At 37.0% G+C, this 18,927-nt stretch overlaps 2 protein-coding genes across 4 annotated transcripts in view; one reads left to right on the top strand and one right to left on the bottom strand.

Moving 5' to 3' along the window:
- The window catches only part of LOC145672025 (uncharacterized), a 121,641-nt gene that overhangs the window by 18,590 nt on the left and 84,124 nt on the right, over positions 1-18,927 (top strand). For all 3 annotated transcript variants that reach the window (XM_081741238.1, XM_081741228.1, XM_081741219.1), the window contains exon 4: positions 14,262-14,420. In XM_081741238.1, the coding sequence (XP_081597364.1) occupies positions 14,262-14,420 (159 nt within the window). The remainder of the gene's footprint in view (positions 1-14,261; positions 14,421-18,927) is intronic.
- Positions 1-18,927, bottom strand: part of Sytalpha (Synaptotagmin alpha) — a 282,148-nt gene that overhangs the window by 199,912 nt on the left and 63,309 nt on the right. The window lies entirely within an intron of this gene.

Below are 18,927 nucleotides of genomic sequence, written 5' to 3'. Positions count from 1 at the left end.
TAAGACTTAGGTATATCGAGAGAAGTATTCTTTAAATTTGGGAATTGTGATAAACAGAACTTTAACATAAGGCGCGAAATTTGAAACAATACATTGAACTTTAGTCATAGCTCATAGTCTAAGATCATTGGTGGTGATTGATTTGACCTTGAGCTTTAGAAATCTGATAACTAACCTATTGAATCATATGACTCATAGACGAAAGGCAATACATGCTACAACAGTTTGAAATTTAATCATCAGGTGATGTAATCTGACACTAGCAAAGTTATTGTTAATGCAATTTGATTGGCTGATCACTATCTTTCCTGCAATCTGATTGGTTGATCACTATCTTTCGTGCAATCTGATTGGTTGATGATTTTGAAATCTTTGCTGCATTCAGTTTTAAGTTTTGTTTAACATTTAAAAATCTTGGTTTCGTTCAACATTTTGCACACACTGACAAATATGATCAAAACCGTTTATTTGTTAATCAAATAGCTAAAAAAACCGGATAAAGTTTGACGGTTAACCGTGAAACGTAAAATTTTTAGTTTGAAATTTTTTGTTTGAAACTTTTTGCTTGAAAATTCTTGCTTTCAAATTTTTGTTTGAATTTTTTGTTTCAGAATTTTGTTTGAAAATTTTTTTGACAACTTTTGTTTTAAAATTTTTTGTTTAAAAATTTTTCGTTTGAAATTTTTTTAAATTTTTTCGTTTCAAAATTTTGTTTAAAATTTTTTTGAAATTGTTGTATGAAATTTTTCGTTTCCAAATTTTTTGTTTGAAATTTTTTGTTTCAAAATTTTTTGAAATTTTTTTCGTTTCAAAATTTTGTTTGAATTATTTTCGTTTGAAATTTTTTGTTTGAAATTTTTTCCTTTCCAAGTTTTTTTCGTTTCAAAAATTTTTTTCAAAATTTTGTTTCAAAGATTTTTGTTCGAAATTTTTGTTTGTAAACTTTTTTGTTTGAAATTATTGTTTGGAAAACTTTGGTTTGACATTTTTTAAGTTTGTGCACTCATTAGTAAAGAACCGGAACTGTTTAGAACAAAAACCTTTGACAACATTGTTTTTTCATGATGCAATAGTACACGTCAGAACATGATAATGCAACGTCATCAGTTTTGCATCATCGTTCGAGTTAGTATTCATGATAACGTCATCATGGCTACTTGTCTGCAATTTCTAAACACACGTGATGTGATGAAATCATTTACCAAGATTACTGATTTACAACAGAAAGTACCTTATAGAATCTTACCTAGCCAAAAAAATCCCTACAAAGTTTGGATTAAGAATCGTAGTGAAGGTTGAAAATGATAAGAATATAATTTTACCAGCAAGATATTTACTCATGGAAGCATCAAACAAGAAGAACTGCTGCGTTTCTTAAATACTGGATCTGTATCTTTATGTTAGAAAGGATTCTTGGGTCGAAGTCATCAATTTGAATTTAGTACACAGCCGGTTTCGTCAGCAATTGTGATGAAATCATGAATTCAAATGTCAGCACATTCCTTTGACGTAAGACGTAGCTGTATGCAGAATGTGATCTATGAATTTGGTTTGTCAGGATGACGTCAGCAACTGTGATGAAATCATGAATTCAAACGTCAGCAGATTCCTTTCCAATGACGTCAGCAATAACTCTATGAAACCAGCAAATACAGTGTCAGCCCATGAAATCATTTGAGTAAGTTCCTTTCAGGAGGAAAGATGTGTACTTCTAACGATAAAAAATTCATCTTCGCAAGCTATTATCCAATAAATATATTTAAAAAAAACATGTGATTATTGGTATCAGTGCTAGAACATTTGAACCTGTGATTCGATTGGGCAAAGCAGAACAATTTGGTGTACAACTGAACTTTGGAGAATGGCAAATATTATGTTCACGAATCGACCAAATGAATGATTATTTTCATGATGAGCTAAATGTGACCATAGTCAAATCATTAGGCTAAAATCATGAAGTGGTGTTGCGTACAGTCCTTGAAGAGAAGATGGTGCTGTTACGTAAAAAGAGTACATTGCATGTCCCTCGCAACATGGTGTATCTAACGCAAACGGAATGGAACAAATTCATCAACGTATTCCAGTGTGTTAAACATGCAGTGGAAGTGTGCAACAAAACAAGTATATGCCTGAAAAAGTACTCTTTTGAAAAATGTGTCATGCATATTGTACAACATGTATCTAGATGTTTTGATGGTTGTCAACATCGTTCGTGGGTGCATACCTGTATTGATAAACAGTTTATTTGTGATCAAATGGACATTGAGTTTCCAGCAATTGATATTGCAATAGACCTTAAAAGACTTCAACTGGAATTAAAATTATACGCCAAAGACAAACTAGTGCAAGAAGTTCAAAATACATTGTATCGACAATATCCAGATCCTATATCTGGTATGGATGTATGTAATTAACCAGTCCAATGTAATAAAATGATTCATTTCAATGATTTGTGTTTTTTCATTTCAAGTACAGCCCCATGTTTTGACGTGTACTATTGCATCATGAAAAAACAATGTTGTCAAAGGTTTGTGTTCTAAACAGTTCCGGTTCTTTACTAATCAGTGCACAAACTTAAAAAATGTCAAACCAAAATTTTCCAAACAATAATTTCAAACAAAAAAGTTTACAAACAAAAATTTCGAACAAAAATCTTTGAAACAAAATTTTGAAAAAAATTTTTGAAACGAAAAAAACTTGGAAAGGAAAAAATTTCAAACAAAAAATTTTAAACGAAAATAATTCAAACAAAATTTTGAAACGAAAAAATTTCAAAAAATTTTGAAAAAAAATTTCAAACAAAAAATTTGGAAACGAAAAATTTCAGACAACAATTTCAAACAAAAAATTTTAAACAAAATTTTGAAACGAAAAAATTTAAAAAAATTTCAAACGAAAAATTTTTAAACAAAAAATTTTAGAACAAAAGTTGTCAAAAAAAATTTTCAAACAAAATTCTGAAACAAAAAATTCAAACAAAAATTTGAAAGCAAGAATTTTCAAGCAAAAAGTTTCAAACAAAAAATTTCAAACTAAAAATTTTACGTTCCACGGTTAACCGTCAAACTTTATCCGGTTTTTTAGCTATTTGATTAACAAATAAACGGTTTTGATCATATTTGTCAGTGTGTGCAAAATGTTGAACGAAACCAAGATTTTTAAATGTTAAACAAAACTTAAAACTGAATGCAGCAAAGATTTCAAAATCATCAACCAATCAGATTGCACGAAAGATAGTGATCAACCAATCAGATTGCAGGAAAGATAGTGATCAGCCAATCAAATTGCATTAACAATAACTTTGCTAGTGTCAGATTACATCACCTGATGATTAAATTTCAAACTGTTGTGGCATGTATTGCCTTTCGTCTATGAGTCATATGATTCAATAGGTTAGTTATCAGATTTCTAAAGCTCAAGGTCAAATCAATCACCACCAATGATCTTAGACTATGAGCTATGACTAAAGTTCAATGTATTGTTTCAATTTTCGCGCCTTATGTTAAAGTTCTGTTTATCACAATTCCCAAATTTAAAGAATACTTCTCTCGATATACCTAAGTCTTAGAATTAATCATATCATTATATGTTCAATAAGGTCAATAATGTCCGTCAATTGTTTACCTGAGTAGAACCAACTGTTTTCTAGAAGTGTGTACTCAAACTTAGGAAGTACCACAACAAAGGAAATGAATCCCTGTACACTACCTCATCAAGGTCAATCACGTAGTACATCGTATTGCTTACGTTTATATTTGGCTGGAATAATCAAAACCAATGACGCAATTTCATTTGACAATTCTCAAATTATCCTACAAAGTTTAAATGTACCAATGTCCTGGACTCCTAATCCCATCATAGGTCAATAACTGATCACGTGATCATACTAATATTTGACAATGGTTTACCCAAAGAAAGAGATACCACCCAATTCTAAGAACAATTACGAATTATTGATATGACAATAAGAAATGTACTCCTCCCAAAATGTAAGATTGGTACACAAATACACCTGTGTCTTACGAAAAAGTAATAAATCCTGTACTTATTCAATAATAAAGCCGTATCAAAAAAATAGGTCAATAACCTTCAAATTTGAGTATTTAGCTATAAGAGAAACACCAACATCTACAACGGGTCCTAGAAAACGTTTACCGAATTTTGTTATTTGATAATTCCCAAATTTAAAAGGGCACATAAACATATAAAGGTAATAAACCTCTGTACATATTCATATAACGTGCTTATCAAAGGGGTCAATAACCTCCGAAATTTGATTTTTGGTAGTTCTTTACCCATTAAAGGGAACGAGGTGGACCATCCAAATTTATAGTGGTACATATTGAAGACCTGTATTATGATACCAAATGCTTATATTAAACAATTCCTAAAACTGAGTGGATGAGCCAAGCAACCTCCTCCCAAATTTTTAAAGGGCGTATCAATGTACCCATGTCTTATGATAGGAAATGAACCCATATACATGCCCATATAATCATATAAGGTAATAGAACCTCATCAAAGGGGAGAAATTGGGCCAAAACCAAACACGTGGTACAACATATAGCTTATGTTTATATTTTGGCAATTTTTTACCCATGAAAGTGAACGATGTGGACCACCCAAATTTATCATGATACATGTTGAGGCATGTACTATGATACCGAATCTCTCTCCCGGGATGCATCAATGTACCCATGTCTAATAATAGGAAATGGACCAATATATACATGAAAATATAACCATATAAGGTAATAGGACCTCATCCAAGGGGATAAATTGAGCCAAAACCAAACACGTGGTTGTACTAAAATTTGGCAATTTCGTACCCATGAAAGGAAACAAGATGAACCACCCAAATTTATACTAATCTATATTAGGGTCCTATACTATAATACCAAACATGTAAAAGGGGCAATTTCCAAAATTAAAGGGGTGGGCCAAAGTACGCCTCCCAAAAATTTAAACGGGTGCACAAATGTACCTATGTCTTATGATAGGAAATGAATCCCCATACGTGACCATATAACGATATAAGGTAATAGGACCTCATTCAATGGAATAAATTAAGTAAAAAACGAAACACGTGGTACAACGTATTGCTTACGTTTATATTTTGGCAATTGTGTACCCCTAAAAGGGAACGAGGTGATAGTAATATATATTAGGGTCTTATACTATTATACCAAATGTTTAGATTGGGCAATTTCCAAAATTGAAGGGGTGGGCCAAGGTACCCCTCACAAATTTTCAGGGGGTGCATTAATATACCCATGTTCTATGAAAGATAATGAACCCCTGTATACGCCGATATAACCATATAGGATAATAACACCTCATCAAAGGCGATAAATTAGGTCAAAAGACCAAACACGTGGTTGTACTAAAATTTGGTAATTTTGTACCCATGAAAGGGAACGAGGTGGACCACCCAAAATTTATAGTGGTACATACTAGGTTCTATACTATTATACCAAATGTTTAAATTGGGCAATTTCTAAAAATGAAGGGGTGGGCCAAGGTACCCCTCCCAAATTTTTAAAGGGGTGCACCAATATACGCATGTCTTATGAAAGGTAATAGACTCCTGTATACGCTCATATAAACATATAAGGTAATAGGACCTCATCCAAGGGAATAACTTAGGTCAAAACCAAACACGTGGTACTACGTATTGCTTACGTTTATATTTTGGCAATTTGGTACCCCTAAAAGGGAACGAGGTGGACCATCCAAATTTATCATAATACATATTAGGGTCCTATATTATAATACCAAATGTTTAAATTGGGCAATTTCCAAAATTTAAGGGGTGGGCCAAGGTACCCCTCCCAAATTTTTCAAGGGTGCATTAATATACCCATGTTTTATGAAAGGTAGTGGACCCCTGTATACGCCCATATAACTATATAAGGTAATAACACCTCATCAAAGGGGATAAATTAGGTCAAAATCCCCCGAAATTTGACTTTTTGGCAATTTTTTACCCATGAAAGGGAACGACATAGACCCCCAATACTGATAGAGGTACATACTATGGTCCTAGGCTACCATACCAAATTTTTAAATTTGGAAATTTCCAAAATTTAAGGGGGTGGTCCTATGTACCCCTGCCAAAATTTAGGGGATGGGCCATGGTACCCCTGCCAAAATTTAGAGAGGGTGGTCCTATGTACTCCTGGGTCATTGACCGCGGGCCGGGCCGTAAAAGGGAACGAATTTTAAAAATTCCGGTCATAAAAGAGAGTGAGGATGAGTCATTCGCGCCAACGGGGGGAGTACTACTAATACTGTTCAGTGACGAGATTAAACTTGCTAGAAACCTATGAACTTGTTAGTAATTAAACTTCCTATGAACTAGCCACTGATTTTGCTTATGCAAATATTCGTAATACAGCGTCGTTTTTGGGTTACTTTATGTTTTAAATTTAAGATAATCTGAAATATTTAACTGAAGTCTGTCTGTAACTCTTGAGAATCTGTTCCGATCAATTTCTGCGATATTATAATTCCCGACTATAACAGCAACTATATTATATCCATCTGAGCAAAATTTATTGAACTCGCCTTGTACAGTTAGCTCCAAATATCTTCCCATTTGGTGAAATTAGTTTCGTAAATAACTTGAGAATGGAAAGGTAATTTGAGTACACTTTTTCAGTAAAATAAAAAAGAATGTAGTTTTCTGTGCGTTCCAGTCATACTATCGTTGTACGTTCCAGCCTTACCACCGCATTACTCCAAAAATAAACTTTACCAAACGGAATGAACTTTTGTCGCTGACTGTACATTACAATTTGTAAATTTGAAAAGTAAACATGTATGTCAGTATCATATGAAGATTATATATTTTTCAGTTGTCGTATACAGGGGCTAGACAAAAAAAAATCTAAAAACACTTCATACAGGACACGTAAGTTTGGCCCTCCACTGTACAATACGTGTTGCGGTTGCCGTTCGTTTTTTGATTTCAATGTGTCATGTGAACCTTCCTCTTCCGTCAGCAGTAACCAGTTCACCTGTGAGTGTCGTGGCGTGAAAGTGGTGCAGTAAAATGGGCGACTTGACAGACTTCCAAAGAGGCATGATCTTTGGTGCCCGTCTGGTTGGAGCTTCAGTGGCAACAGTGGCGAACATTGTAGGGGTATCGAAAGGCACTATGTCCAATGTCACGAGGGCATACACAATTCATGGGCAAACGACGTTTGCAAAGCACAACAGTGGTCGAAAGACAATCCTGTCAGTTAGGTACCGGAAGACATTAAAACGGATTGTAAAAGCTAAAAAGAAGACCACTGCAATGAAAATTACGTCTGAACTCAATTCCAGCCTACAGAACCCGGTTTCATCGAAAACAGTGAGACGGGAACTTCATAAAATGAAAATTCATGGCAGGGCCGCTATCGCCAAATCCCTAGTCACAGCAGTAAATGCAAAAAGGCGTACCCAGTGGTGCAAGGACCACAAGGCGTGGACTCATAAGCAGTGGAAACACATAATGTGGTCCGATGAATCGACCTTCACCTTGTTTCCAACAACCGGTCGTGTATGGAGAACACCGTCGCAGGCCTATAATACAGACTGTCTGCTCCCAACTGTAAAGCATGGGGGTGGTTCTGTTACGGTATGGGCAGTAATATCGTGGTTTTCTGCAGGTCCCATCATAGTACTGCATGGAATGATGAATGCTAAGGCGTATGAGGCCATTTTGGGGGACTAGGTTCTACCCATGGCCCAAATATTGTTCCCTGATGGTGATCGCATCTACCAAGACGATTTGGCAACCTGTCACGCTGCAAAAACGGTAAAATCATGGTTTGAGGAGCATAGCCAGGAGCTATCACATCTCCCCCTGGGTCCCTTAATCACCAGATCTGAATATGATTGAGTCATTGTGGTCTGAGTTAGAAAGAGCGTATTCGGTCTCGTTACCCTCCACCAGCACTCCTTAAGGAACTGGAGCATGTTTTGGAGGAACAATGGTACAAAATTCCACACACCACGATTCAGGAGCTGTATACGTCCATTCTACGTCGGATCCAAGCTGTTTTAGATGCAAAAGGAGGCCTCACACCATACTAGGTATGAATTTAGATTTTTTGTCCGACCCCTATATATATATATGTGTGTGTGTCAAAATATTGTGGGAGTAGATTCCTCACACCAAAATAAGAAAAAATGTTCGTATGAACCTGTGCTCAAAAGTGGATAGTTCGTAGATATACAGCGTGAACAAGTGAACTTTATAAGTTCATAGCTCCACTAGGGACCTATCGTAGTCGGGTCAAGACATCACTGAGGGACTAAGGCATCCAAATATCCACGTTTAAGAATGCTCCAGTACTTGCACACCAATTTTTAGAGAGATAAGTGGAGATTGATCATCCCTTCCCCCAAGTACTCCCAAACAGCCTCTCTAAAGATGATTGTGCAAGTACCGGAGGTTCTGAGAGATGAATATCTGGATAGTTCACATACTAGTTCCTTAGTGATGACTTGACCCGACTACGATCGGTCCTATAATAGTGAAACTATAGACCTTTAAAGTTCATTTTTTCACGTTTTCGGCACCGTATAACTACGAAACTATACACTTCCGACCACAGGTCCATATGAACTTGTTTTCTTATTTTGATGTGAGGAATTTGTTCAGAACTGAGCGTTCTTCTCAATAAAAACTAACGCCAGTAAGTAAATGAAGAGGCAGCAACATAAAAACTAATGCTTTTTCTCCCTAGCAGGGGTGTGTGTGTGTGTGTGAAAAACAGGACACCAAGAAAACAACGATAACTACGTGTGATTGTGTTAATATCGCATTAATCCACATATAATAATGTTCATCTAGCAAGTTCGTTTGTATTTTTTTGAATTCATATAATCTTGTGTGTTATGAAATGCAAATATATTGAACAGTTTTAAAGCCACGTCGAAAAATTATTAAGAAACCAGCGCCTACACAAGGATTACATCGACCAGAATCTATTCGTAAAATATGACAATTTTTTGTGACACCCTATAGAGAGAGAGAGAGAGAGAGAACAGGAAAGATTTACTATTTCCAAAATTACTTTTCTCATTCTATCGACTTGACAAGTTAAATCTGTAAGATAAGAACGGTATCACAATGCTTTCTGTTGACATTCTTTGTTTTTCGGGTTTAGTTTCTCTTTTCATTTTTTGTTATTTCTTTTGAAAGGAAGTAAAATATGTGTTTGTGTGTAGCAAATGTTACAGAGAATTGTGGGTTTGTGGTGAAACTTTATTCTTTGTGATATTATTAGTATATCATTAATCTTCCACGAAATCTTAATTAATAAAAAGGACAACTTACTATGCACGTACAAGGAAGATATGACATCTGTGTTCGTACAAAATTATATTTAAGAAAAAGAACTTCTTTTTTTATTTTCTTTCCAGAAGTTCCTGTTTCTTCTTTCAAGTCAGCTTGCAAAGTAAAATATTGATTTTCTCGTTTCCTTGCTTTTTTCTTTGTACTTTCATATATCAGCAACTGGGGAGAAACAAGTCACATCCAAACGTTTGAAAGGTGTAAATTGAGCTGACAGCAGTTTTCTTTCTTTTCTTTCTTTTCTTTTTTTTTTTTTTTTTGTTTTTTACAGAACTTCCGCTCTTGTTTTATAAGAAGATCAGAAAGTCTCTAACATTTATTGATACAAATTTTATTTTGAGTCCTTTCATGTAAATAAGGATTCTATTGCCAAAAGGGGTCCTTGTAAACCGATACAGGAATTCGGCAACGAAGTGCAAGAGAGGGTCAGAAACTAAGGATACAACATCGATATTACTTAAGTTTCGCCTGGTATAGAGGAATGAAGAGTGTGCGTTAATTTGAATATATGGAGTTGGCAACTGTGCAGAGTGTGAGTGAGCCATTTGATATCTACGGCGCTAGTTGTAGGTAAACATAAATGGCCAGTCACTTGAAAAACTGGTATAGCGATTAACTACGCTCAGTTTTTCGATTTCCGTGGGCGAAACATGTTGGCCTACCTGCGTCTAAAATTCACCGGCAGCAGAAAGCAAACGTCACATGCTGTTTGCCTTCATAGGCGAGCTGGCTAGTAATGAAAATCGCTTTTGTTGTGGGTTCAAACCCTGCTCAAGGAAAGTTTTTTTTTTAATTTAATGACACCTTTTTCGTTAAAATAAGATGGAACTAATATTGGTTGGTAAGATTTTAACAAAACTCTATGTTATTTGTAAATATTGTAAGGATCCCCACGTCGCAGTATCATGCAATAGTCATGCGTACTACACGTGTTAATAATAAATACAAACAAGCAGACGACGATCCCGAAGAGGAGTCGCCCACCATCGCCAGCAGTCGGCAAGACGGAGATCACCAATGGCAGCCGACGCTCCAGGATAAAAGGAAGCTGCAAAGGATTGAAGCAACGAGCATCAATCTACCCAGGTTGATCGAACCATCTAAAACCCCTCTCACGACGCTTGGTCACTGAGAGGTATCCATCCTTAAGCCCACGCGCTTGGTCACCGGGTTCCTTTCCCCTTTCTCACGACGCCTGGTCACCGAGAGAGAGACACCTAATCTAGACCCCTCTCACGACGCTTGGTCACCGAGAGAACCTCATCTGCCCTATCTTAATCTTACCCAAGTAGATATTAGAGGAATTGCTTATTGTGTATATAAGAAGACTTTTATAATTAAAAAAAGTGAAGGGAAAGTCCAAATCCCGAGTACATTTAATTGCTCTACTCAATAAATTTTACAATATGCTCAATGAACACTTCAAGCGAGTGAAAAATTAAATAGACAAAACACTAGAAAAACAAATCCAGATTTTAAAACAAAAATATACGTAACTGATTTAATCTTTTTTTTACTCCCATCACTACAAGAAATCTATTAGATCATAAATCAATTACAATCAAAAATAGAACCTGAAATAGATTAAAGAAATGTAAACATATTAAAGGAAAGTAAACAACAATCCTTAAACTACTACAATACATACATGTATTTAACTTAAGTATTGAAATGGGTGGTTTCTCGGATGAATTAAACATTTCAGTCATAAATCCTATATAAAAAGAGGGACAAAAATTGATGCAAATTACTATAAACTAATTTCATTACCAGTAATAGCGCTAAAACTATTGGAAAAATGTATAAAGACTTTGAATATTTGCTTTTCATTTGCTTTGAATATTTGCTTTTGTAATATACATACACTTCGACAAACTTTTTATTTTCTCCAGAAGTTTCTTTGTGTGCTAATTTCTTAAAATGCATCTCTGATGTAATTATTCAAATCACCGTTACTCGTGGTTTTCGATTATAAACTTTGTCCTTGAGTACTTCTAAAAGAAAAAATAACTATTGGGTTAAAATCAGGCCAACGTGCTGGCCATCTTTGGGTAATCCACTTCTGAGGAAATGTTTCACCAAGGTACTCACGGTTGCATGAATTGCAAAGAAAATAGAGGTCAAGGCTGTTTTGTAACTATAAACAAGTTGATTCATTGGAATTCAAAATATTTATTGCCTGAGCTGTTCCCAGCATTTAAAAGAAAATGGTTCTAAAACACCGAAACTTGAAAAATCACCCCAAACAGCGACACCAAGCTAATTTAGTTGTTGCTCTATTGTTAGATGCATGTTCTCACTTATTATATGCGTTAATATGACCGGAGAATTTGAAATAAGCCTCATTGGTCGTCACAATGTTAACTAAAATTATTATATTTTCTCTAATTTCATTCAATATGATGTCATTCAATTGCATCCAACTGTTTGGACCATCCTCCACCTGTTTGGACTATCCTCCAATAAGCTATGAGTTGGCCGTGAATAACAAATTTTTAACTCAATAGATTTTAGAATTCGTACACCCTCCATTCCAAAAGAAACCGAACGTTTTAAAAAAACAAAAAAGCAATGTACATTTTGGAACAAATCATTTTTATTAATCAATGTATTCCCCTTCTGCATCGATACACATATTTGCACGCTCCAACAAGTTGTCAAACGACTTCTCCATGTCCTTTATTGGAATGGTCTTTAGGACGGCGGTCGTCGCCTTCTCAATGGCATCAATCGATGCGTGCCACTTTCCTTTCATCGCCAAATGCAGTTTCGGGAACAGATAGAAATCGCACGGAGCGAGATCTGGTGAATAGGGCGGATGATGCAACCGAATAATGTGATTTTTGACCAAAAATTCAGTTACAAGTCGCGAACGATGTGATGGTGCATTATCGTCCAAAAGAGTCCAACTGCCGATTTCGCGATATTCGGGCCGAATACGACGAATTCTTGCCAGCAAACGCTTCATGACGCCTCCAGTGACTGTCTGGCCGGGCTGAACAAATTCTTTGTGGATAATTCCTTTTGAATCGTAAAAACAAATCAGCATCACCTTAACTTTTGACTTCACCAAGCGACTTTTTTTTGGGTGTTCCTTCATCCGGCGCTCTCCATTCAGCACTTTGCCGCTTTGTTTCGGGCTCATATTCAAAACACCATGTCTCGTCACTAGTTACAATCGATTTCAAGAAGTTTCGATCCTGCCGAGCACTTTTAACGATGTCTTTGCAATGCGCAATTCGATCAACTTTTTGGTCTTCGGTGAGTTTGTGTAGTACAAACCGCGAATTAACCTTCTTAAGGCCCAAAACTTCGGTCAAAATGTGGTATGCGGTTGTTTGAGGAATGCCTAATTCCATTTCAATAACTTTCACCGACGATTTTTTGTTATGTTTGATGAATTCACGCACTTTTTCGATGTTTTCTTCCGATAATCCGGTTCTGGGACGGCCTGATCTTTCGTCATCATCCAGCGTCTCTCTACCCGATTTGAATCGCCTGAACCACTCGTAAACTTGCGTACGGGATAGACACTCATCACCATATGCATTTTGTAGCATTTGGTGCGTTTCACTAAAAGTTTTACCCAGTTTAACACAAAACTCAATTGCAGCTCGTTGTTTGAAACTCATTTTCCGACCGATGTACACAACACACTGACAGTTGAAACGCAATAACTTTGTTGCCGTGCATCCAAATGTCATGACATTTATACCAGTTGTCAATGAGGGACTACGCCATCTACCGGTAAAATATTACAACAGATGGCACTAGTGGTACTATTTGTTTTCAAAAGTTCGGTTTCTTTTGGAATGGAGGGTGTATAATAGACGTTTATGAAGTGCTGAATCCTGTTGAAGCTCTTCGTATGAACTTTTTTTCAGGAAGGGAGGAAGAACTGCGAACAAAGGCTTAGGCACCAAGTTGCTTATAATCCTCTGGGAAAACTATTTGGGCTCATCCAGTTTTTTGAGGCACTAAGTATTAACCAAGTGCTATCAAATTTGTTGGGAATGCGGTAAATGGTTTACTTCTTTGCGGCTTGAGTATCAAATGTTTCAACCGATTTTGTTCAAACGAGTTCAGAATTTTTTGAGACTTCCAATACTTTGTTAACACCCATTTTCTTGTATCAATATTTAATTAATTTGGCATTAAGTGTTCTATGAATTATCTCAAACGAAAAAAATAGATTAGATTTAAATATATTTAGCTATAAAATTTATAATACGTACAATATAATACAACACAAACACCATAGTTATAAATGAACACCATTATAAAACCTTAAAACAAATCCTATTCTACATACTATTTGTTCACCCTATATAGATATACAAACAGAGTCGGATCCAGGATTTTCTGACGGAGGTGCACCAATAACTATCAAAATAACTAATCATACTGAAACTCTTCAAAGTGGCATGTGACAATTCTTTACCCCTGACAACGCTGATCCATAGAATGGAGGGGTGTTTTAAAGAGAATCACAAGTACTATGCAGGAAAAAAGTTCTCTCTTCCTCGCTTCTTTTTTCTTTCATACCTGAGAAATGTTATATTGTTTTACTTGGTGAATCCTTTTCCTTCAATCTTCAGAAAATCGACTTAAACTATTGCTTTTGCAACCCTTCGTTTTTTTAAAGCTTCAAATGGAAACATAACGACAGAAAGTTTCGGAAAGTGTTGCTGTTTTCATTGCTAGCTTCTCATTTTAGTGACTGTATAATTACAACAAAGGGGGGTACACATGCACCATTGCACTCCTCTAAATCCGGCCCTCTATACAAAGCATTCAGTATTTTCTGACCGCTCATTGCCTATACAAGATAATAATTGACGGGCAAACAAGAAAGACCTCTTTTCAATTGCTATAGAAAAGTCTAATAACTGTGTTATCTTTATTTTGCCAGGTGTTGTTCAGCAGATAATCATTGGCTTTTCCTGTATCTTTCTGTCATGGAACATGGCTGCTTATTTGCCCCGTTGTGGACGAGAGCGGGTGGGAAGAAGGGACAACATTAAACATATCAGAGCTCTAATCAAGTTCTGGGCCACACTCTTGGCAGTATGTAAGTTCACTTTTTAACTACCTTTCTAACTTTAGAGTATGATAAAAGCAGGTGGTTGTCCCAAAATTAGGAGAGATGACGCGGTACGAGAGATGAGGCATGCGCAAGAGTATGTGGAAGTGGTGGGACGACTGTCTTAAGATGGCAGGAATACTGTTATCTTCACATACTTTTGCGAATTAGTAATTTTATTACTGTTATCTTCACATAGTTTTACGAATTAGTAATTTTATGACTCGATTTAGCCATTAAAATCTAGTTTAGCTATTAGCTATAATTTTACCCAATCATACATTCATAATTGGTAATTTCTAGTGATTTGTGCTTACTGATAATTTAATAGCCTTTTTAATGAAAAATTTTCTAAACTTGTGAATAAGACTGTTAGCTAAAGTTTAATTTGCTAGTTTGGTAATCTTTCTTTTTCTAGTAATGTTTATCTATTTAGCACAGCGTAATTCATTTCATAGGTTGTGTTAGATCAATAGCGACATAAATACGTATATAGACAACGTTACCCTCAAGGAGATTCAATGTGAACAATGTGCATTTTCGTCTTTCATTCAAAGAACATTGTATGAAGAATATTAACTGCTTTTGGAAGCAGTTTCAGGCAGTATTTATCGTTAACAATAAATAAAATGATGTATGTGCGCAGGGTCTTAACTTGTTGGGGGGGGGGGCAGGGGGCAACTGCCCTCCCAGGGAAGCTCTCCGCCATTCGAGGGGGCCCACTTTAAGACAAAATTTTCTTACTGTAAATGAAGAACATACATATACTGAAATTATACTGTAAATGAAGAACATACATAAAAAAACAGCACACAAACGATAAATAAAACCAAAATGAGTCGTGGGCACATTTCAGTAAAAAAAAATGTCTACTATTAGGGCCCCTAGAAATAATATTTATTCGTATGGCTATGAGATTTGTCAATATTGTCCCCTTAATTAATTTGTCATGTATAGAAAGGGTCCAGGGAAGTGCGGGAGGCCCCACAGGGTACGGGGGGTACAAAGAGTGAGAGAAAGATGGAAAGAAGGGCACCAATTTTCGAATTTTGCAGGAGGGCCCAAAACGACTTTTTCTAGGGAGCCCAAATATTAATGCTTGCCCTCCCAGAAAAAATCTAAGTTACGGCGCTTTATGTGCATGTGCGTGTGTTATCAGCTTTCGCACAGAAGGAAGTCACCTGTAACCACCAAATATTGTATACAGATATATTTTCACCGGATTTAATAGTCTATGAAGCCCTTTCTTTGACCTAAACTAGAAATCAAATCATTGAACGAAGCAACATTTATATTAAAAATAATAATTTCGGTACAGTTTGCCAACTAGCTGAACATATTAGCTTCATCAGACACTATTAAAAAAAAAACAGAGAGAGAGAGGAAGTTGCATCTAAATATAACAGGATCCGAGAAACTGATTCTGAACGCTGATTGGCTGGGCACAATGGACTCGGCCAATCATAACAAAAATTGACAAAAGTGAAATTAAACACCATCAATTCCTTTCCCTCCTTGGTTCGGCAGAAAACTACGTTACAAATTAAGTCTTTCGACTAACTTGCCCCATTGTTCATCAATTTTAAGTCCTGTGTTCCACTTCATAATACAGCCCTGCTCTTTTTTCAATAAATCTGGTCTCTTTCCACCTTTTTTTAATCAACGTTCTTTGTTCCCGTTCTAACATTTCAATCTCATACTAATTAATATCATGTCCCGTGTCCCTCACATGCTTAAAAATGGCATTTCACTCTCTTTTTAATCTTACATCATCTTTATGTTGTTTTACCCGTTTTTTTTAGTTTTTTTTCCACCGTTTCACGATTATAATAACTGTTACATTCACTACACTTTATTTGTAAACCCCTCCTCTTCTTCCATCAGCTCCTCTCGGATTTCCTCATTCTCTTCTTTCTTTTTTCTTTCCCATGCATCCAATAGTCTCTTACTCCTTTTCCTGTGCGTTGAAACGCTCTCTATTTTAATTATCTCCGTGTCTTCCGTCATACTTTCTATTCCCCCCTTTCTTTAATTTTTGCCTTGGAGGAAAGTCAGATTGTAGGGGAGGGTGAAAATACCATAATAAAAACGAGTCGATAAATATCATGGGCGAAGGATATCAGTAATGGTGGATTGGAATTTAGCGTCCCTTTCACCAGTAAGAGTATATGAGACGTTGTTATACTGCTTCACAGGGATTACGAACCACATGAGCTATAGCTGGGAATCGAACTCTAGTCTTCTACGCTAAAGGCGCATATGTTAACCATATAGCTACGAAGGAGCGCCTAACGGATATTAGTGTAAATTCCAGAGTTTTCGGGATTGCAAAGCTGAAGACGTTCCTTTTCTTTCTTTCTTTATTTCACTCATATTTATTATTTATTACATGCATACTGACAGGCACAATGCCAAAGGCATTGCTCTAACTAATTTCTTTGTATTTAATTCAAAATATAAATTGTACACTGCTCCACAAAACTTAAGCAACCCGAGAGAACGTGGTATAAGTGACGTGTGGGGGCCATTCAACACTGGTTAGTGACATGCACATACACAGAGACACACAGGCAAGTCGAGCACCCACTCTATCGCATAAGCAGCATCGTTGCAAGCGCGGTGAACAACTTATGCCATGAGCCGTACACCACAGCCCAGTAGTGTCCGAGGCTCCAAGCATTGAGTTAGTGGTTCTTGTGTGGGGTACACACCTTGCAATGGCTGGTAGACGACATTTGAGTGACTTTGACCGCGGGCGAATAATTGGGCGGTTGGAATTCGGCCGATCGCAAATGGAAGTGGCGCAGGAATTCAACGTGAACAAAAGTGTTGTGTCGAGGCTGTGCAATCGCTTTCAAAATGGAGGTGAAGTCAGTAGACGTCATGGAGGAGGCCGTCCGAAGAAGACGTCGGCCGCCGAGGACCGATTTCTCACAATTTCTGTCAAACGTAACCGTCAAGCTTCATGCTCTCACCTGGCCAATGAGTTGTTTCAGGCCACAGGACTACTCGTGAGTCGTGAAACTGTTCGTCGGCGACTCAATAGAGCAGGACTGTATGCAAAAAGGCCTGCGCTGTGTGTGCCATTGAAACTGGAGCACAAACGTGCACGTTACACATGGTGTCAGGAACATGTTGTATGGGGGGAACACCAGTGGGCGCGTGTCATGTTCTCCAATGAGTCGAGATTCAGCCTGTCGTCATATTCTGGTCGGACTTTAGTGTGGAGAGAGCCAGGAGCACGCTATCATCCAAACTTCAGTGCTAAACGGCCCTCCTATGGCGGTGGTTCCATTATGGTGTGGGGTGGAATTATGCTGAACGGGAAAACGGACCTCCATATTGTGCAACATGGCACTTTGACAGCACAACGGTACCTGGATGAAATTCTCAATACACATGTGTGCAATTTCCGCGGAGCATTTGGCCCAGACTTTCTGTTCATGGATGACAATGCCCACCCACACCGTGCACATCGTGTGTCCGAGTATCTGGAGAGCGAAGGCATTACGCGTATTGCATGGCCTGCATATTCGCTGGACTTGAATCCCATCGAGCATGTGTGGGATGCTCTTGGGCGGCGAATAGCGCAGCGCAGTTCACCAGCACACACTCTCCCTGACCTGCAAACAGCTCTCCTCGAGGAGTGGCGCCATCTGCCGTAAGACTTGATCAACACTCTGATTTGCAGCATGGAGGCCAGATGTCGTGCCTGTATAGCTGTTCGTGGTGGTTACACGCCATATTGACTGCCTATGCCCTCGCACAACCCAGCTTCACCTGTTGAGGTATCATAGTGCTGAACTTTTTGGTCACCCTGTACATCCTAACTGTATTATTCGTCTTCACTTGTGTTGCATTTTGCATCTGGACCGTCTGTTTGTTCATTATACTTGGTGCAGTGATCGTGTCGTTTTATTTTCTGCCACTTTCTTCGAGTTGCTTAAGTTATGTGGAGCAGTGTATAAACCTTGTCCTCTCTGCGAAGATGAGATTCATCTTTCCAGAGATTCAGCTAGTTAATCTGTAACATTTGAAAAGTTTTTTTTTTTAATTAAGTGAAATAATCTTTCATAAATTTTAAGAAATTTGGTTTAATAACCAAAATTCCTTTATATATTTACTGTGTTTGTCCGGCAGACAAAAGTTCTAAACAACTACTTTAAAATCTCCATCAATTTTGTCCAGAGCATAGTGTCACAAGTTACGAACTAACATTAACAGACCAAAACCATACTCGAGAAGAAATTCAATGTCCACTAAAACCTGGGTATTCATGTTAATATTCAGTTTAAAAAATCTCTTTTCTTTACAAATTTTCTCTAACAGTTTGAAGCTTAAAATATATAGAGCGTTAATTATGGCTGTTGTACGGCACGGTTGAGAAACATGGTCGCTTACATTGAAGGAAGAACGGAGACTGCAAGTATATAAGAATAAAATCTTGAGTCGAATATTCGGACCCAGGAAGGAATGGCGGAAATGCATAATCGAG

Source organism: Thermobia domestica, chromosome 2, assembly GCF_964235325.1.
Source record: "Thermobia domestica chromosome 2, izTheDome1.hap1.1, whole genome shotgun sequence".
Lineage (NCBI taxonomy): Eukaryota > Metazoa > Arthropoda > Insecta > Zygentoma > Lepismatidae > Thermobia > Thermobia domestica.
The sequence above is the reverse complement of the archived record's forward strand: the minus strand, read 5'-3'. Positions and strand labels throughout refer to the sequence as shown.